At 47.8% G+C, this 23907-nt stretch overlaps 1 protein-coding gene across 2 annotated transcripts in view; it reads right to left on the bottom strand.

Moving 5' to 3' along the window:
* MATCAP1 (microtubule associated tyrosine carboxypeptidase 1) overlaps window positions 1–23907 on the bottom strand; it is a 44086-nt gene that overhangs the window by 3809 nt on the left and 16370 nt on the right. For both annotated transcript variants that reach the window (XM_074968412.1, XM_074968411.1), the window contains exons 3-6: window positions 23287–23430; window positions 7387–7519; window positions 5151–5456; window positions 195–292 (exon numbers count right to left, since the gene is read on the bottom strand). In XM_074968412.1, the coding sequence (XP_074824513.1) occupies window positions 195–292; window positions 5151–5456; window positions 7387–7519; window positions 23287–23430 (681 nt within the window). The remainder of the gene's footprint in view (window positions 1–194; window positions 293–5150; window positions 5457–7386; window positions 7520–23286; window positions 23431–23907) is intronic.

Consider the following 23907-nt stretch of genomic DNA (forward strand, 5'->3'; position numbering starts at 1 on the left):
TACATTAATCAAATAGCAAAGTTTACGATTATGTCCCTGAGACCAAGGGGAAGAACCCTAGTTATCGCACTGGCTGGGGGTGTAAAAACACCATATAAATAATCCATAAACCATGGCCCATCCTGCAGCGAACTGTTTCCATGTACTGATTTCACACCAGGAAGCAGGTTCTGTCCATCACTCCAGGCTGTTACCTTGCCCAGTTCTGCCAGCAACCGGAAGTCAATAGTCTGCCGATGCCTCAGGATCCGGAGAATTCCATCCAGATACACTTGATCCTTACTGAAACAGCCTGGAAAAGAGTAAGGAGGAGAAGTGCTAGCTGCTGTGGATCTAATTTTCATCCCACCCTGGTGCAAATCAACTGCATTTCAACAGACATCAGCTGGGGTGTGACTGCACTTGGAGCGAGGGGTGCAGTGCCCAACTTACACAGATGTACCGTGCTGGCTCTCATCAGCTAAAAGGATCATAGTGTAGCTGCAGCAGCACGGCAGTGGCAAAGGCTGGCTGCCCCACGTACAAACCCGTCCAGGCCCCCTGGGTATGTACATGGGGCAGCCAGTTCGCTGCGGCTACACTACTACTTGTAACGTGCTGGCTCGATGAGCACTACCGTGGGTATGTCTACACAAGCTCAGCACTGCAGCTCTAGCTCCAAGTGTACACATCCCTTAGAGTTAGACTAGGAAAGAACTGGTGTAAGTGAATCATAGAACATCAGGGTTGGAAGGGACCTCAGGAGGCCATCTAGTCCAACCCCCTGCTCAAAGCAGGACCAATCCCCAACTAAATCATCCCAGCCAGGGCTTTGTCAAGCCTGACCTTAAAAACCTCTAAGGAAGGTGTCAAGGTTCCTTCCCCACTCTGAACTCTAGGGTACAGATGTGGGGACCTGCAAGAAAACCTCCTAAGCTTATTTTTACCAGCTTAGGTTAAAACTTCCCCAAGGTACAAACTATTTTACCCTTTGCCCTTGGACTTTCGCTGCCACCACCAAACGTTTAACCGGTTATTGGGAAAGAGTTGTTTGGAAACGTCTTCCCCCCCCAAATCCTCCCAACCCTTGCACCCCACTTCCTGGGGAAGCCTTGATAAAAATCCTCACCAATTTGCATAGGTGACCACAGACCCAAACCCTTGGATTTAATAACAATGAAAAATAAATCAGTTTCTTAAAAGAAGAATTTTAATAGAAGAAAAATTAAAAAAAAATCACCTCTGTAAAATAAGGATGGTAAATACCTTACAGGGTAATTAGATTCAAAACATAGAGAATCCCTCTAGGCAAAACCTTAAGTTATAAAAAGACACAAAAACAGGAATATCCATTCCATTCAGCACAGCTTATTTCCTCAGCCATTTAAAGAAATCATAATCTAACGCATATCTAGCTAGATCTCTTACTAAGTTCTAAGACTCCATTCCTGTCTGTTCCCGGCAAATGCATCACACAGACAGACCCAGACCCTTTGTTTCTCCCCCCTCCAGCTTTGAAAGTACCTTGTCTCCTCATTGGTCACTGTGGTCAGGTGCCAGCGAGGTTATCCTAGCATCTTAACCCTTTACAGGTGAAATGGTTTTTCCTCTGGCCAGGAGGGATTTTAAAGGTGTTTACCCTTCCCTTTATATTTATGACAGAAGGAGATTCCACCACATCCCTAGGTAACCCATTCCAGTGCTTCACCACCCTCCTCATGAAAAAGGTTTTCCTAATATCCAACCTAAACCTCCCCCACTGCAACTTGAGACCATTGCTCCTTGTTCTATCATCTGCTACCATTGAGACCAGTCTAGGGCCATCCTCTTTGGAACCCCCTTGCAGGTAGTTGAAAGCAGCTATCAAATCCCCCCTCATTCTTCTCTTCCGCAGACTAAACTATCCCAGTTCCCTCAGCCTCTCCTCATAAGTCATGTGTTCCAGTTCCCGTATCATTTTTGTTGCCCTCTGGTGGACGCTTTCCAATTTTTCCACATCCTTCTTGTAGTGTGGGGCCCAAAACTGACACAGTACTCCAGATGAGGCCTCACCAATGTCGAATAGAGGGGAACGATCACGTCCCTCGATCTGCTGGCAATGCCCCTACTTATACGTCCCAAAATGCCATTGGCCTTCTTGGCAACAACGGCAAACTGTTGACTCATATCCAGCTTCTCGTCCACTGTAACCCCTAGGTCCTTTTCTGCAGAACTGCTGCCGAGCCAGTCGGTCCCTAGTCTGTAGCGGTGCATGGGATTCTTCTGTCCTAAGTGCAGAACTCTGCACTTGTCCTTGTTGAACCTCATCAGATTTCTTTTGGCCCAATCCTCTCATTTGTCTAGGTCCCTCTGTATCCTATCTCTACCATCCAGCGTATCTACCTCTCCTCCCAGTTTAGTGTCATCTGCAAACTTGCTGAGGGTGCAATCCACACCATCCTCCAGATCATTAATGAAGATATTGAACAAAATCGGCCCCAGGACCGACCCTTGGGGCACTCCACTTGATACCGGCAATTAGACATGGAGCCATTGATCACTATGAGGTCAGAAGCAAGTCCAACGGGCTCAGGTCAGTACTAGGACCAGCGGTCTCCAATATATTTATTACTGACCTGGAAAAGGGGTGAAGAGTGAGGTAATGAAATCTGCTTAGGAGAAAATTAAAGCTATCACTGTAAACTATAAGGGGTTTCCTGGTCCTGCTTGCAGGTTAGGGGGCTCTGAGAGAAGCTACATGATCTGGTTTCTTCAGTCCAGTGGTTCTCAACTTGTGGTCCAGGGACCCCTAGGGGTCTGCAGACTATGGCTAAGATCTCCAAAGGGGTCCGCACCTCCATTTGAAATTTTTAGGGGTCTACAAATGAAAAAAGGTTGAAAATCACTGTTCTAGACTCTCCTTTATGTCTTTTATACTCCAGCTCAGGTTTCTGTGGACAACACAAGCTTAAGCATGGTAAATGTTGTTTTTCCCACCAACGTTAGGAAAACAGCCCTCTGTTTATCAGTATCTTCTATAGCATACGCGTAAAAATACTGCTCAAGTCTCTGAATGTATGTTGCAAAATCTTCCTTTCCCCCCCATTAAACTGGAAACTCTCCATATTGCGGTAGGTAGCCATTTTATCTCTACTCTGCATCGTCCTCTTTTATTTTTCTTTCCTAAAGAAGCCGTCCCAGCTTTCTCTGTTATGTTCACAGCACACACACAAAAGCAGAAGAAAAACAGAAATACTCTTTCTGCAGGCTGCCATGTAATGCTACTTCATTTCTTAGGCTATGTCTACACTTCGAGCTGGGGTGTAGCTTGATGAGAGACAGGGTGCTAAAAACAGAGAGCAGCTGTAGCAGCGTGAGCTGCAGGACGGAGCAGCCACCCTTAAGTACATACCTGTCTGAAAGTCTAGGCACATACTCAGGATGCCTAGCTCATGGCTACACTTGATTTTTAGTGTGCTCGCTGGGTGTGCGCTACCATGAGTATATCTCCTTGAGCTGGGACTCACCCCCCTAGCTGCACGTGTAGATGTACCCGTAGAGTCCAGATCTCAAACCCAAAACAATAAAAAAAAAAAACAGAGAGAGACAAAGCAGGCTGCTCCCTAAGACAGCGAGAGACCCAACTCACCTCACTTCGCTCTAGGCTGGCTCTCCACAGACTGACTGCTGCTATGCCCAGATCACACACTTCCCTACCGAGCCCCCTAGCCTGCAAGCAGGAGCAGGAAACCTGTTATAATTTAAGGTGGTAGTGCTGGTAATGGTAACACAGTTTTCAATACCCCCCAAGTGACACACTAGTAGAGGACTCTTTAATCTAGCAAATAAAGTCAGAACAAAATCCAAGGGCTGGCAGTTGAAACTAGATGAGGGGTAATTAACCATTGAAAAAACGGACACAGAGGCGTGGTGGATTCACTGTCACCTGGAGTCTTTAAACAAAGACAGGGGCAGCTGCTCAAATGTATTCCAGTGCCTAGCTCCCAGTAAAACCAATGGGAGTCAAGTGCCTCAGTCCCTCTGAGTGATGGGGCTGTTACAGGGATCCCTGGTGACATTCTCCAGCTGTGTATGCAGGAGGGCAGAAGGGATGGTCACAGTGACCCCTCCTGGCCCTAAAATCTATAAATCTATGAAAAGCATGAGCAGCGGCAGTGCTCTTTGTAATCGTAGTATTTCAACGACTGTCTACAAGGGTTCTGGGTGTTAAGTGTCAGTATTTGTCTGACAAGTGGACTGGGTGGTTCCTCGGTCTGTGACAATGATTGGGAGTTGTTACAATCACCCACGTTCAGGGCTCCGGCTACCATAGTGCTGCCTTGGACTCTGTGTAACGCTTCTTGAAAAGCCCTGGAGAGACCCAACTCTGCAAGTGCTTCAGCAAAAAGCGAGGCTGAGGTGCCGGCGTGGGGGTGTCAGAGGAGTTGTTCACGGAGGGTCCATATCCCACATTACATCTAGTCAGTTTCACTGTTACCCCTCTGCAGTCAGCCAGTTTCTCCTCTGGCTCATGTGGGTCTCTCACACAGCCAAATGACAGGGGCGGAATGGCTGGGCTAGGACCTGAGGCTACTTTGTAAACTCATTTTTGCACAGGTCTTGAAGGGATAGTGTCACCTCCAAAGCTAGTCAGAGCAACACAAGAAAGGGAGAACTCTTCAGGGAAGACACCCCCCACCAGGGTGCCCCCTTCCACAGCCATGTGAGCTCAGGTTAGAAAGGAGCTCCTGGCAGGGGCCACCACGGACTCAACCAGCCAGAGCAGGGCCCAGCTGTGACACCATGGCCTTGTACAGTTCTCATGCTGGACCCTGTGCTGATGGGTGTCCATACCATCCCCCTCCTGCCACCTGTTCTCCATGCTCACCCTCCCTTTCCTGCCAATCCCCACCTAAAACAGCAAATCCCCAGCTTGCGGTACTGAGCTGCCATTTGCAGCCCCCACATTGCTCGCTCTGCTGGCATGGTCCAGTCCTGCACACACACAGCAAGAGACCCTCCATGCTCTGATGAGACACGCTGGAACATAGGGGAGGAGAACAGAGATTCACCCCTGGGCAGTAGCAGAGCTAGGAACAGACCCCAGGTCTCCAGCCTCCCAGCCCAGTGTCTTAACCACCAAGTCCCATTCCCACTCATGGGCCTGGCTCTGCAGTGGAGCTATCTCCCACCTGGCTGTGAGGTGTCAGTCTGGCCTCGTTTTGCCCGCACGCAGTAGTCCCACCGGACTCTGGCGTCTTGGACGTACTGCTCCAAGTGCTGGAAGAGCATGCTGAAGGACATGTGACTGGCCTGGTGGACGGTGTAGTACAGCAGCGCTGCCCGCCACAGAAAGGGCTGCTTACGGAAGAGGACACTATGCAGACTAGCCAGGCCTTCTTCTGTGGGGTTAGCAGGCTTCAGGCCATACTGCTTACGGCCCTCCATGCTGTGCCAAGGCTGGCGGGCATTATTCACCCCACGGATGTAATGAGTGCCTAGAGAAGACAAGGGAGAGAAATTAGTCAGCCTCAACCCATGTCTCACACACCCTGTGCAAAGCCCCTGGGCAATGGGGCTAGAAATCGGGAGCATTGGGGGTAAATCGTTCCCCACATTGATAAGGGACATGGCAAACTCCCCCTACCCCACAGCTACTCTTTCAGCAGATAAAAGTCTAACAAAAGCGTGTCTCTCTCACCAACAGAAGTTGGTCCAGTAGAAGGCCTTACCTCACCCATCTCGTCTCTCTGACAAAACCTCTGACATTTGATCTTCCCCTTCAGAGCTCAGGAGCACAGCAGCTACTAACTGTGCTCTAGGACTGGTGGCAGGAGGGCTGGAATAATACTCCATTAATCCTTTGATATCTAAACTGTCCCCCAGGGCCAGATAGCTTCACTGCTGAGTTTAACAAACTTTTACAAAATCTAAGCTCCATGGTTCAATAAGCAGAAATTAACAACCCTCCCTCAGGCCTCTCTCTAGAGCAGTGGTTCTCAATCAGAGATCTGGGGCCCTCTGGGGGGGGCAGTGAGCAGGTTTTGGGGGGATCCGCTAAGCAGGGCCAGTGTTAGACTTGCTGGGGCCCAGGGCAGAAAGCTGAAGCACCACTGTGCAAGGCTGAAGCCAGGAGCCCTGAGCCATGCCACCTGGAGCTGAAGCCTGAGGAACATAGCTCTGCAGGGTCCCCTGTGGTTTGGGGCCCTGCTTGCTACCCTCTAACGTTGGCTCTGGCTTTTATAAGGCATTGGTGGGCTGTGGAGTTTTTATAGCATTTTGGGGGGACCTCAGAAGGAAAAAGGTTGAGAACCCCTGCTCTAGAGCCCCCCACCCCCACTTGCACTTGGGACTCCTTGATCGTCAGGCTTCTCCTTGCCACCTCCTCTCCTGCCCCTGACAAATACCTCCTGGGAGGGGACACCTTTGTCTGGACCCTTCTGGCTGAGAGCTCTGAAAGGTCTTTCAGTGGGCACTGAATGAATCAGGGTCCTGTGGAAAAAGTAGCATGTGACTCTGTAATTAAAGCCTGTATCCTAATGCATACGCACAAAGAGACCGAAGGGAGGTTGGAGGGGGAGCCCTAATTCTGGTGCTTCTGAACTTTTGAGAGCTTGATTTTGCAACCCTAGCTGAATGCGTGAACCTATAGCGGTCGTGCTCCTGCCCTGCCCTAATGCTGCACTAACACCTTTTCAACTAATTCCAGCACGCACGTTAACCCTCCCGAGCCGCAGTGGGCACAGCAGAGGGTGCTTCGGCTCTTTCAGCCACCAGTGCCATGTGTTCAGTGCCACGTGGGGGGGAGGGCTCCCGCTCCCCAATGGACAGGGCTTCAAAGAGGGCTCTGTGCTTGCTGCCAAGGGGCAACTCCCCCATGGGGATCACAGAGGCCTTCAAAGAAGAAAGGGCCATTTTCCAATGAAAAAAATGTCCACTGTGAAAAATTCCGAGCAGTTTTTCTTGGCGTCCCACCCTCGCCTGCTGCCCTAAACAACCCCCTCTGTGCCTCCCTCCATCGGCATTCTCCATGTAGTGCCGAGTCCTCACCCCCATCATTGTGCAGAGCCAGCTCCAAGGGGTCCTGGCATTGGAGCCGACCAGGCTCTTCAGCCCCTCACCACCTCTGGCTCTTCTCCTCCCTCCCTCCTATCAGCAGTAGCTTGGAGAAGTTGAGGTGCTCCCAGGTCAGGGTGTTATTTCCAGTGTGGTTACCCTAGAGGCCAAAAGAGAAGGACGGCTGCCTCCCGGCTCTGTGACATGATGGGCTCCAGCCTCCTTCTGCCCACCCCACCCCGCAAAGGCCATGCAACATGCTGATCCATTTTATTCCCTTTCAACAGCAGGAGCGTTAGTTCCTGGTGAGTCCCTGCGTGGCTCAACATCCCCGGCGCCCCGCATGGCCCGTGCCTCCAGCCCAGCTCTGACCTATTTCATGGCGCAGCATGCCCTCCAGCCAGTATTGCCGGGCTCCGGACAGGTTGATTGCCAGGGTGGGCCGGCTGTTCTCCACCATCATCACGGCTTGGGACAGCAGGTCCTCAGTCAGATGAACGACCACCTGGGGGCAGACGGAGAATGAGAGTCAGGATGATCATGTTAGTGATCAATGGCTCCGTGTCTAGTTGGCAGCCGGTATCAAGTGGAGTGCCCCAAGGGTCGGTCCTCCGGCCGGTTTTGTTCAATATCTTCATAAATGATCTGGAGGATGGTGTGGATTACACCCTTAGCAAGTTTGCAGATGACACTAAACTGGGAGGAGAGGTAGATACGCTGGAGGGTAGGGATAGGATACAGAGGGCCCTAGACAAATGAGAGGATTGGGCCAAAAGAAATCTGATGAGGTTCAACAAGGACAAGTGCAGAGTCCTGCACTTAGGGCGGAAGAATCCCATGCACCGCTACAGACTAGGGACCGAATGGCTCGGCAGCAGTTCTGCGGAAAAGGACCTAGGGGTTACAGTGGACGAGGAACTGTATATGAGTCAACAGTTTGCCGTTGTTGCCAAGAAGGCCAATGGCATTTTGGGATGTATATGTAGGGGCATTGCCAGCAGATTGAGGGACGTGATCGTTCCCCTCTATTCGACATTGGTGAGGCCTCATCTGGAGTACTGTGTCCAGTTTTGGGCCCCACACTACAAGAAGGATGTGGAAAAATTGGAAAGCGTCCACCAGAGGGCAACAAAAATGATACGGGAACTGGAACACATGACTTATGAGGAGAGGCTGAGGGAACTGGGATTGTTTAGTCTGCGGAAGAGAAGAATGAGGGGGGATTTGATAGCTGCTTTCAACTACCTGCAAGGGGGTTCCAAAGAGGATGGCCCTAGACTGTTCTCAGTGGTAGCAGATGACAGAACAAGGAATAATGATCTCAAGTTGCAGTGGGGGAGGTTTAGGTTGGATATTAGGAAAACCTTTTTCACTCGGACGGTGGTGAAACACTGGAATGGGTTACCTAGGGAGGTGGTGGAATCTCCTTCCTTAGAAGTTTTTAAGGTGAGGCTTGAGAAAGCCCTGGCTGGGATGATTTAGTTGGGGACTGGTCCTGCTTTGAGCAGGGGGTTGGACTAGATGACCTCCTGAGGTCCCTTCCAACCCTGATGTTCTGTGATGGCATGGTCACAACTGGCAGCCCCATGCACACCTTTATGATACTGTGCACTCCCAGGAGGACTATCAAAATTTAAGTGGGCCATTATAAGACAAAAGCTTTGTTAACTGCTCAGTCCACTCATGGAGCAGTATGTGCTGGCCTTGTCCCATGGTTTTGAATGCTGGGAGAGGGGAACAGAAATAGATGATGGGGAGATTTTTCATCTCTTCACTGTTTGAACTCTCACAGAGCCAGAGAAGCCAAACTGAAGCCAGAGATCCCCAGGGGCTACCTCCTGGGTCTGCCCTGAAAGACACTTTGAATTGACAGATCACTACAACTCTGTCACTCTCAGAATCTAGATGATAACTCATTTCTGTGTGTTGTTTGCTTGCTTTAACCTGTAAGTACTCTCATTCCTTTTTCCTAGTTAATAAACCTTTAGATAGTTTATTACAGGATTGGGACAGGCATTGTCTTTGGTGTAAGATCTAGGTACCAATTTATCTGGGGTAAGTGACTGGTCTCTTGGGACTGGAAGCAGCCTGAATGTGGTGTAATTTTGGGTGTAAGTGACCATTTATCACTAAGTTCAGTTTGTCGGGGTGGCAAAATAGACTGGAGAGTCTCACGGGACTGTCTGTGCCCCCATGGGAAGACTGGTTTGGTGATCCAGGAGTTCACATTTGGTACTGGGTTGGTGAAATCTAATTATAGAACATACCACCAGTTTGGGGTGTAATTAGACAGTCTGCCTTGAGGCAGTATAACAACTTCTTCTTGGAGCAGTTAGTCCTGGAACCCACAAGGGGAGAGGCAATTCTTGATTTAGTCCTGAGTGGCACAGGATCTGGTCCAAGAGGTGAACATAGCTGGAACCGCTCAGTAATAGCAACCACAATGTAATTAAATTTAACAATCTTGTAGGGAGGAAAATACCAAAGAAACCCTCCACAGTAGCATTTAACTTCAAAAAGGGGGACTACACAAAAACGAAGAGTCTAGTTAAATGGAAATTAAAAAGAACAGTCACAAGAGTGAAGTCCTTGCAAGCTGCATGGAAACTTTTTAAGAACACCATAACAGAAGCTCAAACTATATGTATAGCCCAAATAAAAACAAAACAGTAACAGGACCAAAAAATCTTCACCACTAAACAATAGAGTAAAAGAGGCAATTAGGGACAAAAAGGCATCCTTTCAAAATTGGAAGTCAAATCTTACTGAGGTAAATAGAAAGGAACATAAACTCTGGAAAGTCAAGTGTAGGTATAACTAGGCAGGCCAAAAACAGAATTTGAAGAGCAACTAGCAAAAGACACAAAAACTAACAGAAATTTTTCAAGTACATCAGAAGCAGAAAGCCTACCAAACAATCCATAGGGACACTGGATGATTGAGGTGCTAAAGGGGCACTCAAAGAAGACAAGGCCATTGCAGAGAAGCTAAATGAATTCTTTACATCACTCTTCATAGCAGAGGGTGTGCAGAAGATTCCCACAATTGAGCCAATCTTTTCAGGTGACAAATCTGAGGAACTGTCCCAGACTGAGGCATCAATAGAGAGGTTTGGGGATAAATTAAACAGTAATAAATCACCAGGATCAGATTAAACTAGCTAGAGACATAAAGAGTAACAAGAAAACATTCTACAGACACATTAGAAGCAAGAGGAAGATCAAGGAGAGGGCAGGCCCATTATTCAATGAGAGGGGAAAGACAACAACAGAAAATGTGGAAATGGCGGAAAAGCTAAACGACTTGTTTGTTTCAGTTTTCACCAAAAAGGTTAGTAGCGATTGGACGTCTAACATAGTGAACGCCAGTGAAAGTATGGTAGGATCTGAGGCTAAATTAGGGAAAGAACAAGTTAAAAAAATTACTTAGATAAGTTAGATGTCTTCAAATCAGTAGGGCCTGATGAAATACATCCTTGAATACTCAAGGAGCTAACTGAGGAGGTATCTGAGCCAGCCACAGATTATCTTCAAAAAACGCATGGAAGACAGGCAAGATTCCAGGGGACTGGAAGAGGGCAAATATAGTGCTAATCTATAAAAAGAGGAATAAGGACAACCCAGGGAATTACAGACCAGTCAGCTTAACTTCAGTCCGGAATGATAATGGAGCAGATAATCAAGCAATCAGTTTGCAAATACCTAGAAGACAATAAGGTGATAAGTAACAGTCAGCATGGATTTGTCAAGAACAAATCACATCAAACCAAACTAAGAACTTTCTTTTTTTTACAGAGTGATAAGCTTTATGGATGGGGGAACCCGGGGGCGGGGGGGGGGGGGGGGGAGCAGCAGAACTGGCCACCAGTTCTCACTCAAGTTTTGCCAGTGGGGTTTGAATTCACAGTGGAATTCTGAAAGCTGGCATGGATTCTGGTATCACTGCATGGAAACCCCACATTATAGTCCCTCTGCTGAATTCTCTTTTTGAGCTGCTTCTAGCTTACATCATTCTTCACTGACAAAAGTCAAATCACCTGCTAGGATCAGAGTTCTCTCTTGTAAGACCAAATCTTTCGGTCTTTGTTTTGCGGTGAGGAAGAGAGCTGTACCCTGGTAGACTGCAGTCTAGGTCCAAGTGCCCTGGACTTAGCTGCGTTACCTCAGGCAGCTCCCTTCCCCTCTCTGCTGTGCCTCAGGTTTCCACTCTGCAAATGGAGGGTGATGACAAATCTATAAAGTACTCTTGGAGTTGGTGATGAAGTTTGCTGTGTGTCATAAGGAGAAAGTGTCATTCAGTCTTTGCAGCAACAGAAACAGAATCTCCACAAAGGAGATTCTGAGACTGCGATGTGGGTCCTTCTAATCGTTAATGGCAGAAGTGCTTTTGTAGTTTTCAGGCGGCTTGTATCAGGTGGCACAGTGATAAGATGTTAGCTTCAGAACGCATCTCTGTCATTCAGAAGCTGCTAAAGCTGGCCACCCCATTTTGGAGTCAAGAACTGTAACCAGTGATTCTGTGTCTGTGATTCAGTAGGAGAGAAATTCTACTTTAAACTCCTGGAATTTCTTCACTCCAAACAGAACGCCGTGTTACATCTGAGCACATTTTTCTACCTGCTTGACTTGAGGTTCTGAAAGTGCCTGGCTGGCCTTTTGGTCCCATCTGCCATTTGTGACCAAACCCACTTCTCCCCATAGGTGAGGCTCCACTGGAGTTCCACCTTGACATCAAACTCTACCAGCACCTTCAAAGAAATGAGGATATTGGTCTGCCTCAAATGCCTTGTGACATTCTTCACTCTTATCCGTTCTGAACAACCACAGTGCTGGGTTTTGGTTTGTGGGATTTTTACTGTAGACAGGACAGAAGTTTTCCAGTTAATGAAGTAACCCAGGCTCACTAGGATCTCATCAGTGTCTTGTGACATTCTTAGTAACTCTGTTTTCTCTGGTAGAGGCCTTAGAGGCTAATCTCTATGATGCACTTGTGAGAAAACCCTTCTTTCCCAGGAACACAGACCCTTCAAACCACTGCAGGCACTAGGTCTCTCAAATGAGCTGCCTCATTTACACCTGTAATAAGTATTCCATCCAGGCAGCCACTAGAACTCTGTCACACTGGGTCCTTTCTGTGCAAAACCACAGCCAGCATGTTGGCCGCCTCATACGGCAGCCTGTTATAATGGCCAATCCATTATGAGAATGCATTACAAGATTTTTAGATTCTTTGTGCGCCATCTGCTGGTGAACTTGAAACAAACGCGTGGCCCATTCCTGCTCTCTCTGATGGGAGCAGCAACATCGGCTCACCTAGCTTGGGGAACTTTTGTTCTAAGTCCAGCCAGATATTCCCAATTACCTTACAGTCCCCACAGCCAGAAACATGGCTAGCTTATACTGAAACATACTCTCTGGTGCTGCCCACTCCAAATTTTCCATAGGTGACTTGGCACTTTGGCTCACCAGCTCCCAGGTCAGAGCTTACACATGTTAACTTTGGCCCAGTTGTCTCAGCCTTATAGAAAGGCCAGCACGGGGTGAACACTGTGGCAGATCTAAGACGAACGTTCAAGGACATCAGATAGTGTATTTGCCTTTGTCTGATTAAGCATAAGCCCGTTAGCCAGTAACTGATCAATGATGGACCTGTTACAATGAGAACATAGTAATACTGTTCACCTTAGTATTCTTCCTTTACCTTAATTTCCCCACCTGCCACTTTCTTTACATTCTCCGGGTACGTGGAAATGACTTTTTGAGGCCTAACTCATGAACATGTGGGGTTGTTCCCTGTGCTAATGAACTATGCAGAGTCAGGGGGCAATATGGGAAGTGCCCCAAGTGGAGGATTTGGGTCTGTCCTTCTCAAGCAGCCATGCATGCACCAGTGCACGGCCCAACCTCACACAAGCAAAGAACTCCTCCAGTGCCCTCTGGCACTTGTGCCAGTGGCTACACCTAGACCAAAGCCAGAACACAATGCCGGAGGAAGGAAGTCCTCTGCTCATTCAGATTTTGCTTCTGCTTTAATATTTATTTCTTATTCATTGTGCGTGTTACGGTCCCAAACCAGCAGATTCCCCTGCAGGGACTGCTGCCTTGAGCCCCACTTTTATCCGTACTATCTTCCATCTCTCTTGGTCTCCCGTTTAGGAGCAATGAGGCCCAAGACATGCAGGCTGTTTGGCCTTGCCTCTGATGAGGCACCCGCATGGCAGGACTTACTACTGGGGAGTTAGGGAGGAACATACCTTTGTGGCATATTTATAAAGATTGGTTTGGGGACCGAAGGAAATTTGTGTGGGATGCTCTGGGCTCTTGATGATGTTTGTCTCTCCTATGCTCTTCTTCCTGGGGTCTGCAATGGAGGGGCTGCTCTCTGAAGCCTGCAGGCACATGCTATTTTAACACCTTCATAAAGGGCAAAGCAGTTTCTCGGGGAAAACGAGACTACCAAGTGTGACCCTAAGAGCCCCTCACTGGCGACTGGCAAAGGGTTTCACTGTTCTGTAACAGTAACTCCTGACAGGCCTCACAATCTTCCCACCCCTAGCACATGGCTTACATAGTATTTATCCATACCGGTGGGGTCTTCAAAGAAAGCCAGGGTCACACTGGCCATTAACATTGTTGTGACATATATGTACAAATACCATGTACGATGTTTTGTGTGCATGTGCGTACACCGAAAATACATTCCTAAGAAAGTCTGAATCAAGGGAGGATTGAGTAACAAGTTTCGGCCAGACAAAGGATATATGTTCACCTCTTTGCCTCGGGTCACATGTAAATGAAGCATTGTACGTCCCTTTATCCTGGGGACGAAACAATGAATTTTGGGGGCTATAAGGAGAAGGCAAAAGGAAACTTCTTTGTCCTGCACCTGAGGAAGGAATTGGACAGTGTGATCGCATTCATGAAAACAGGATGCCAACCTGCCCTGGTTGAGAGCACTGTGAAGGACATACAGGTGAGGTAAGGCTCCTTTTAGACAGGTGGTTAGGCTGTAAAAGTTAGGTTTAGTCTCTATAAAGTGTGTATGGGTTTTGTTTTATATGTAACCTTTCTGTTTTCATTATCCTTACTCAGTATCTCTTAAATCTTTATCTTTGATAAAAAACTTATGATTGTTTTCACTATAAATATATCTCAGTGCTGTGATGTTATATAGGCTCTGATCCTCAGTTGACTCAAACAAGCTGGTGTGTACGCTGTCCCCTTGGGGACAGCAAACCTGGTATTTCTGTGAGTAATCAGTGACAGGGGCTGGATATTACAGGGGAATTCTTCAAAGGGGTTCATGAACTGGGGTGCACCCACTGTTAAGGCAAAGTAAGGGCTGACACAACCCCAAGATTGTGTGGGTGGCTAGCAGGCTAGTGGCATCAAGGAGCTGACATCCCTTTAAGCACCTGCAAGTCTCTGACTGCAGGCAGGGGGGTAACCAGGGGACTGACGGTACTGGGAACTCCAAGAAAACATCACACCGAGGCCCTGGGAGCCACATGGATCAAGCATAATTGTGTAAAGCCATTTTTCAGAGCATTGTCTTCCACTCTTTGGGTCTGGCTCTCCTCGACCGTCGTAAGCTCCACTGGCTGCAGGGGGGTCACCGGCCAGTACAGACCATGGGTCTCTTTCGCACAGCTTTCTCCAGTACAGCCTGGCTCAGCGGAGTAAACGAGGGTTGGAGCTTTCAGCACGATAGTCCTCTTCTTTCTGTGGGCGAGCTCACCACACCACAGAGCGCGTCAGATGGGGAAAGGAACTAGAGAGGCAAAGTTGTTACTTCCAATAATGGCGATTTATTGGAAATCCCGTGTTGAACAAGCAATGGTTTGACAGACACTGCAATACAAAGGGAATGATAGCAGTAAAACATATTCTGATGAAAAGAACCGACAGCAAACCCACCGGGGTGTCCCAAAACGTCAGTGCCCAGTGATGCACTAGGTGAACTCAGCACTTTGGACTGCAGTGATGGCTGGAGCTGCATGGCACTTACAGTTAAGGTTGCCGGACCATTTCCATTAAAAACCTCCTCTTGCCACTGGTTTTATTTCGGGGTGAAGCTTTTCAGGTTGGAAAGTCAAAGCTTGCCATAGTCCTTAGTGAGGAGAAGCGCCTTTCAGTTTTCCAACAAAAAATCAACTTCAGTTCAGCTGAGCGATGAGGCTGTAAAGACACCTTGCACCTGTGCTGCACCTGCTCTAGGAGTCTCTTGGGTTTCACAGCAAAGCAGAACTGGACTGTGCATGCGTGTGGAATTCCAAGTCCTACAAACAACACTGTGAGCCAGGTTTCATACAACTTGCGAGTGTGAACTGAATGAAATGGCACTCTGCCTTAACCAATACGATATTTTGAGATTAATTCCAATCGCCTTGCTTTCTGAGCTCTTGTGTTGGTCTAGCCAAACTGTCTAGAGAAAAGAACCTTAAGGTTACAAAGTGGAACACTCACAAGTTTCGAAATGCCAAAGTTACGGTTGCCCAAGTAACCTTAACTCTGACCCATATATGCGTGTGCGTTATGGTACTACAGTGCAGTCTTTAATTACATGATCACTCACTATTGTTTCCCCAAGGAGTCCTATCTCATTCAGTGCACAGGATGGATGGGGCTCCGGGAATGAGACAAGGGTCCCATGGATCCCTGACTTGTTCTAATCCAAATTTGTTACTGCAGGACAAATCTGAAGTAAATCCATTAAAGTCAACAAGCTTCAAATCTGCACCAGTCTCGCTGAGAGCAGAATCTACTTCAGGAGCACAGGCGGGACAGTGCGCTGTCATGAGGCTGAGCTGCACTCATTCAATAGAATAAAAATAATTTGTTGCAGAATGACAGAGTGAAAAATAGTTCCTGGAACTTGCACAGAGAAAAGGGTTGATTTCAGTTTGGTTTGGCCACAAGTGTGCACCTCTGCCCTACTAAGTTATTTAAAAATAAATGTAGCAACTTCCTTCTTACATTGTGCAATGTCCAACCTGCACCCTGAATCAGTGTCTCAGGACAGCACTTTAAGCATGTTAAATAGAACTTACGCGTGTCCTTCAGTGCTGTCCTCACTAGGGATGTTTTCCTGAATTGGGGCTTGAATGAACCTGTGGTCCTGCAGAAACAGCAGCATGTTGTTGTACAGTTAAAGACCGCCTGATCCCCCACTGTCTTCCCTGTATGTCATCATTGACACCTATGCTAAATGGCCGTAAAACACTCCCATGGGGTGAGGGGATAGTTCTGATCTGGCAATGTTTCACTCCACTTTGTATTTATTTTGCACATGTCTACGTGGTTAGACAAGGTGGAGGGCAGTGCAGGGTCAGAACCTATATTATAATGCATATGCACAAGAGGACCAAGTTAAGGGTGCACATGCAAACTTATTGTAGCTATCTCCTGATTTTTAAGGGATTCACTTTGCAACTTTAACATCATTTAACCAAGTTTCTGTCGGATAATCCAGTGTCTCATGCCAGGTCTGTGTGATGGTGAGGGTGTGTTCCACAGCAACACAGCACATTGCTCACTGGGGCTGAGGTCGAGGTAAGATCGGCCAGAGTTAAATGGAATGGAGCCAGAGGACACTGCATCACCAAGGTTGGTCCCCTGCTGCCCATGCAGGGATGTCCCGGTTCAATGCCAGCAGCAGTGTCCTTCTAAGGAAACTTGGTGCCTGCAGTGCAGCTGTTGACTCTGACGCCAGACTCAGTCCTAGCCTGCTCTCCTGCCCATCTGGTGTCCAGTGCACTGTCCAGACACACCATATTTCTGACACTTATGATCTGCTGTTTTTGTAGAGGGAACTGAGCATGACATTCTCTCATCAGCCTGCAGATCTCCATTGTCAGGCCATCAACAAATGCACAATCCTCCGCTGGCAGGGAGGGGCTGGGCAAGGTGCATATGCGCTGTCCTGTCACTCACAGTTGCTCCTGTATGAAGGAAACAAGGAGGATTGAATTTAGAGCATTAAATCCTGGGAATGCGCAGGAGAATACAAGCTCCCCACCCAGGATCAATGTTCTCCTGTTCTAAAAAGAACTGCTTTCCCCCCGGCCGGGCAGCCTATGGTGGAACAAGAGCTCACCTCTGTGCCAGTCTTCTTCGCCTGCTGAATTCCCTGTTGTTGGCTGAGCAGCTGCAGCTCACACCTTTTCTGGATCAAAAAGCATGACTCCTCCACAAAACCCAGGGCACCGTTGCAAATCCTTGTTATCTGAGTGAGCCCAGGATGGCTCTGGCTGGGCATAAGCTTTCATGGGTAAAAAACCCTACTTCTTCAGATGCATGGAATGAAAATTACAGATGCAGGCATAAATATACTGACACATGAAGAGAAGGGAGTTATCTTTCAAGTGGGGAACCATTGCTGACAAGGCCAATTCAATCAGGGTGGATGTGGGGTGGGAGGAGGAGATACTCCACTGACCCCTTGCGAGCTGTGTATGCCTCCTACACCCTGCCGGAGTGGCATATAGGGCTGGAATCCCACACAGTCTGTTCACAACCTTAACTGTCCAATTCAACAGGGAAGGGTATTGGGATGCCAGAGAACTGGGTGATGTGTCACCGGACTCCTTGCTGTTTCTAGAAAACAGCTAGTCAATCAGAGCCATTTGAGGGTGCAATATTTACAGCTGAAACCACCTTGGTTATCGAACAGCACAAAGATACTTCCTTTGACCAATGCACCAGGGGCTAAAGCCAAGAGCGAAGCATTCTTTGGTACTCCATGTTCTGGGTATGTAGCAAAGGGCCGCTGCTACCTGTAAAGATGTGCTGGGGAGTTATTGATTGCTGATGGCTACAAGGCAGGACACAATTCTAGATACTAACATGTCTGAGTTTATTTTGTCAGGAGTCCTGGCTGATCAGTCCCCAAGGGGGGGATCCCTGCTTTCTGTAGACTGTACAGAACTGTCCCTACCTCTGGCCCCTATCCTGGAAAGTTTGGGCCACATGAGATTTTTTCCAAGGTGAGGAACCACAGAACAGTGGGAGGATCACAGAAGTGTTAACAAAGCAGGGCTAATAACAGAGTCACCAGCTCTCACAATTTGTTCGAGTGATGGGATTTCAACCAGCCTGGAGCCAGTCGGCAATGCTACATGAAGCTCCACCTCCCTACGAATTTCATCCCTGCCTGAGAGAAACTGTCCTCTGACTGGCTGCCTTCCCCATTGCCCCACCTCCTGGGCAGGAGCAGCCGATCAGGGCCGATGCAGGAAGCAACCAAGGATATTTCACCACCCCACTCTTCAGGAGCTGAGAGGAGGGTTGCAGCTCAGGTGGTGGCTTGAGTCCAAGCCTGCCCAGCTCTGAGCTCAGGTGGTTAGCCCATGCTGCAGTGTACAGCCTGCTATTTTTAGCCTGCTGTCTTGAGCAGAGCTAGCTCGAGTCTGCCTGTGGGGGCTGGAAGGCAGGCTCCCAGCTGCAGGGTAGACACACCCAGTCAGTCCTGTCCCTTATAAACCAACTGTCTCCATGGGCAAGGCCAGCACAGCGCAGAATGGAACCTGACTGAAGCCACCTCACACGTCAAAGACCACTTTAGCTGTATTTCATAACAGTGCAATACTCACCAGTATAGACAGGGAGTGGGCGCACCTAGAAGAGTCATGGGCAGTGTGGGGAGGTCTCTACAAGCTCTCACAACACCACCTCCGCCCTGAGCCAGAACAGAGCCAGACAGGGTCAGGGTCTACGGCCTGAACGATCCTGAAGGAAGTCTTTAATACTCAGCACCAATTGTAGTGCAAAAAGACTTACCAGTGGAATGCTGCTCGACATGCAGGAACCTGTGGTACTCTGCCTTCCCAGATCAGTATATCCCTTCATGCCCAGGGACAGTGGGAGGACGGGAGCTGCGCCCTCGCTGCTCTGGCAGCCACTACCATGGCTTGGCCCATGCAGCCCATTAGGGTTCTCTGCAGTCAGCTTCTCACTGGCCAGGGAAGGGTTGGGGGAGGTGAGAAGCCACCAGCTATACTGGAATGATTGCTCCCGAAGTAACTAACTCAGTCTGGCTTTGCAAATGCTAATCTAGACACTCACAAGTGCTTAGTCCAGGATTTAAACCCAGACTTTGCTCTGGTTTAGTCTAGATTAGCATTTGCAAAGGTGTTAACTGCCAATCACCTTGAGTTCCAGCAGGCCCAAACTCCGGTTTAGACACAGCGTAGGTGGGGAGGAGCCCCCTTTGCAGCCCACTTGCAGTCCATCACTGTGGAGTCAGACCAGGCTGTTGGGTGAGGCTGGGCTCTGGCTCTAAGACACTATCAGTGGTGCTTCATCAACACTTCTTACTGTGTATACTATTGCTATTGAATGCAGCTCCCCAGGAGACTCCAGAATTGCAGGTGGGGATCTGGCTGGGGACAGATAGCTAGAGGAAACCGCAATTGTGTCCGTACCACGTTAGCTCCCTGCTTCCTGGCTTTCAAGTACTTGAATTTTCACTACAACATTTTGGTCATGTTTTAAATTAAATGGTGTGGCTGAGATTCTGTGCTGCCGCTGGTGGAGACCCAGCATGCCTGGCCAGGCCAAAGGAAGGGTGGCCTCCTGATTCTGATCTGTTCTGGGAGCACTCCCCACCCCACTCAGGCAACCCTGGGGGCTTCTTTCAGTTATGGCAGCCTCGCCAGGAATACCCCAGCAGGCTATAGCAATGGGCAATATGGCCCCACCCCGACTCCACCTCAGTTGTTGGAGGGGTGCCAGTGTAGGGCTACCTGAGGCAGAGCAATGCAGTGCCTGCACTGGGGGTGGGAGGAGGAGATACTCCACTGACCCCTTGCGAGCTGCGTATGCCTCCTACATCCTGCTGGAGTGGCATATAGGGCTGGAATCCCACACTGTCTGTTCACAACCTTAACTGTCCAATTCCATAGGGAAGGGGAGTAGGATGCCAGAGAACTGGGTGATCTGAGGAGCTCCTAAACTTTGCAGCTATGAAAACATACTACTTCAGTTAAAACCCATCTCGGCAAAGAGGACACGAGCTTGCGGAATCTCTGTTCTCCTTTCCACTATCTGGAAAAAGGGGCTGAATAATACTTGCTTCCACTATGTCAAAAGGTGATTTTTAGTTGGTTGGGTTTTTTTGCAGGGTGTGGGTGATTAGTGAACCAATGGTTCAGTTTGTGTTGGATGTTCACGTGGAGTCGAAAGGAACCTTCTAGGTAAAGGCGTTACCTCTTTGGATCAAACAGCAGAGATCTATGCAGTGGTGCTAGGAGTCCTGGCTTGACACACTGCTCTGACGAACACGGACAGAGAAATGAGCTTGGAGTATATTGTCTTGAGAAGTAGGGTCTTGGAGTATATTGTCTTGAGAAGAGAAAGGATTGGATCCAAAAGACATATAGTTCATTACCTTCAGGAAATGTAACTCCCAAAACCACCATCAACGTGAGCTAGTTGGTTTGTGATGTGCTTATATGTCCAAAAAACTTGGTCACTGCAGTGACAGAGACATTGGACAGATTAATCTGCAGGATAGTTCATCTTTTAGACCTGCTAGCCTTGGGTGTGTGTAAATGTCACACTCATTGGGCTTGTTCCAGGGCCTGTGGTCAAAAGCATGGTAAGGCAATCCAAGGCCTATTCTGTTCTGCTACTGGTAAGTACAGCATTCGCTAAGGAGTGAGAGTAAATCTTATCTTGCCCAATCACATTCTTGATGGTTGGCCAGTGCCAAACAGAGGAATGGGAGTCATGTCTAATCCAAACTCCTCTTACACCCAAATCTTCAACACCAAGCTACACACTACCTGATCAGCTACGAAGCAAACATTCTTGACAGACCGGGAGGAACTCTAGCACATAGGGACCCTGTCAGCTGGCTACACCCTTCAATCAGCCTATGCAGATGTCCGCACAATCAAATGCTGCTGTTGGTCTGCACATTCTTTATAAAATATTACAAATTGTTTGAATTTCACCCCAGAAGTGAGATAAAGCTCACCAATGTTTTCTCTGGGGGGACATGCAGCAGTGAGAGGGGTGTTACTTCATTTAGAGCTCGGTAAAATATTTTTAGGTGAGTGGTGTCATTTCCGCATATTGGAATATGAATTACATTCATAACGTCACATCCACTGAACAAACCCCAGCCGAGACTAGTATTTATTGAAACGAGTTTCCTCCTGCAGTGCTTTCACGCCCCTGCCCCTTGATGCTGAAGTTGCTTCTTTTCTCTCTAATTTCCAACCCGTTCCCGATGAGCTGCAGCTCACTGCCCTCCTCCCCTCAACAGTCTCATGCAGCGGTGCAACTCTGTCACACTCTGACATTTCTCTAGCTTCCAGCACAGTGACGCACGAGCCTGACCACTTGCTAACCGATGTTAATTACAGCTTCACAGATGAAACACATGACTGTAACTTATCACACTGAGTGGGCCCTGGTGACTAAAGATAGCGGATCCTCATACGTTTTGTATACGGCATGTATGATACAATATACAGGCTCAGCTATAATGGGCCAGGTTCTTGGGCCCAGTCAAGCTGTGCTCAGTGCAGGACTCAGAGAGGGGTAAAGACAAAAGCAGCTTTATGCCATCTTGGTACATGACCAATTCCAGAGCTTCCAGAGGGAACATTCTGACCCCTGGCACAAATTATGGCAGTAAGGGCTGCCCATGTATGTCCTGCTCTGTAATGGCCCCAAAGGGGCTCTTACCCTGATGACGATTGCTGGTTGAGAGCAATCTCTAGCCACACTCTCTCCTCTCTTCCTGCATGCCTGCTTGTGAGTTCCCAGTGTGACACTGTGGCCCAAAGGGCTAATGTGAACTGTGGATGTGTAAACAGGGGAATCTCAGGACGGAAAAAGGAGATTATTTTACCTTTGTATTTAGCACTGGAGCGACTGCTGCTGGAATAGTGTATTCAGTTCTGGTATCCCTAATTCAAGAAGAATGTTGAAAAACTAGAGAGGGTTCATAAAAGACCCACAAGAATGATTAAAGGATTGGAAACCATGCCTCACAGCAATAGGCAAGGAGCTCAGTCTATTTGGCTTACCAAACAGAAGGTCAAGGGGTGACTTGATTACAGTCTAAGTACCTACATAGAGAACAGAAATTTGACAGAAGGCTCTTCAATCTAGCAGATAAAATTATAACAATGGCTGGAACCTGAAGCCAGACAAACCCAGACTAGAAATTAAGGCTCAAATTTTTAACAGAGAGAGTAATTAAGCATTGGAACAACTTACTATAGGTTGTGGTGGATTCTCCATCACTAGAAATTTTTAAAATATTGGATGTTTGATTTCAGAAATTAATTTTAGAAAAACTTAATTCCTGGAATCAAACAGGAATTAATTCAGGGAACTTCTCTGGCCTGTGTTATACAGGTCAGACGAGATGATCACAGTGGTCCTTTCTGTCCTTAAAAATCTGTGAATCTATGCCTGCTACGGTATGGGGCCCAGAGGGAGTGGCGCAGAGCTGAGCTAGCATTATGGCAGCTGAATCCTCAGCAGTCCTTTGAGGGCAGCTTTCTGCACCCTGTGAGCCATGAATGGAGCTCAAGATGGGCCAGTATTGGCTACACTTGGTTAGATCTTTGGCTCCAATATTTAATATGATGAGGAGCTATATAAACTAAGATAAATGTGTATTGTTTTTTGCACGTTTTACAGCTCCCACTGGGCTCAGTGGTGCTCTGGTATAACTCCACTGTAGTCAAGACAAGGGTGCTTGCTTCCACGAGAACTGGATTTAGTCCACAAAGGGTGAAAACTCAACTTGGTAACATTGTGTTTTGGAATCAACAAGTCTGATTTATGTAGAGTTACTCTGGATATCACTTTTACGCCAAAATGCCTTGAGTCTTTCTTATGCCACATTCCTAGAACTGTTTGTGTTACAGTTTAACATCTTCCTGGTTCTCAAGTGCTCAAAAGTGAAAACAATATTTCCAGCTGCAGACACCAGAGCCGTACAGAGAAGTGCTATTAAAACCCTGCTACTCTAGGTGACGCTCCTGCAGCACAAAATTACATCAGATATGTTTGCAGTCACTTCATGTTGCAAGCTCATACTTAACTCGGTGTCCACTCTCACTGCTGGGTTCTAAGAATCATGGGTTCCCAAATTTCTTCCTCTCAGTCAATAGCCATTTTTAATTTTGGCTTTGTCAGTATACATCGCACTTCTGAGTCCATCTCTTTGTTTCCCTATTATCCCTACTGATCTGTGCTAGCAGTGGTTGTGGTGAAGGTGCTTCATAAACAAAACGAAGACAATTATTACCTCTCCCACACAGCCCTCCTTCTGCATGTACTTCCGGATAATAGACCAGATTTGGCATTTGCTCAGCAGTCTTCCACCAGTGGTCACTTCAAAGCGCTCATAAGAGCCATACTTCTCCAGGACGGCATGAATGATCCCAGTTGCCTGCCACACACACATAAAAGAGAGTCAGCCTTTCCCCAAGCTACCTTCTACAGTTTCAAGTGCAGCCTCCTTAGCTATACTTAGATCTCCTTGGGCTACATCCAGTTAAAGGAATACCTGATAAAAGAATCAAATGGCTGACCGCTTTTGATACACAAAGACATTGTATAGTTTTGTATGTTATCTGATAAAGGAATAACAGATAGATAAGAGTTGGCTGGGAATTTTTCAACAACTTTTTTTGGTTTTTGGTCAGAAAATGCCGATTCTTTTGGAAGGTTTCTCAGGTCCAGGATGGAATTTCTGGTCAAAACCGGAGAGAAAGCATGCTTCTAGAATAGCCAGTAGCCCTCTGTGGTTAGGGCACTCACCTGGGATGAGGGAGACCCAGGTTCAAGTCTGATTCAGAGCAGGGATTTGAACCTGGGTCTCTCACATCCACGGTGAGTGCCTAATACCAGTGGGCTAGTGACTATA

The sequence above is a fragment of the Natator depressus genome, chromosome 12 (assembly GCF_965152275.1).
Source record: "Natator depressus isolate rNatDep1 chromosome 12, rNatDep2.hap1, whole genome shotgun sequence".
Taxonomy (NCBI): Eukaryota; Metazoa; Chordata; order Testudines; family Cheloniidae; genus Natator; species Natator depressus.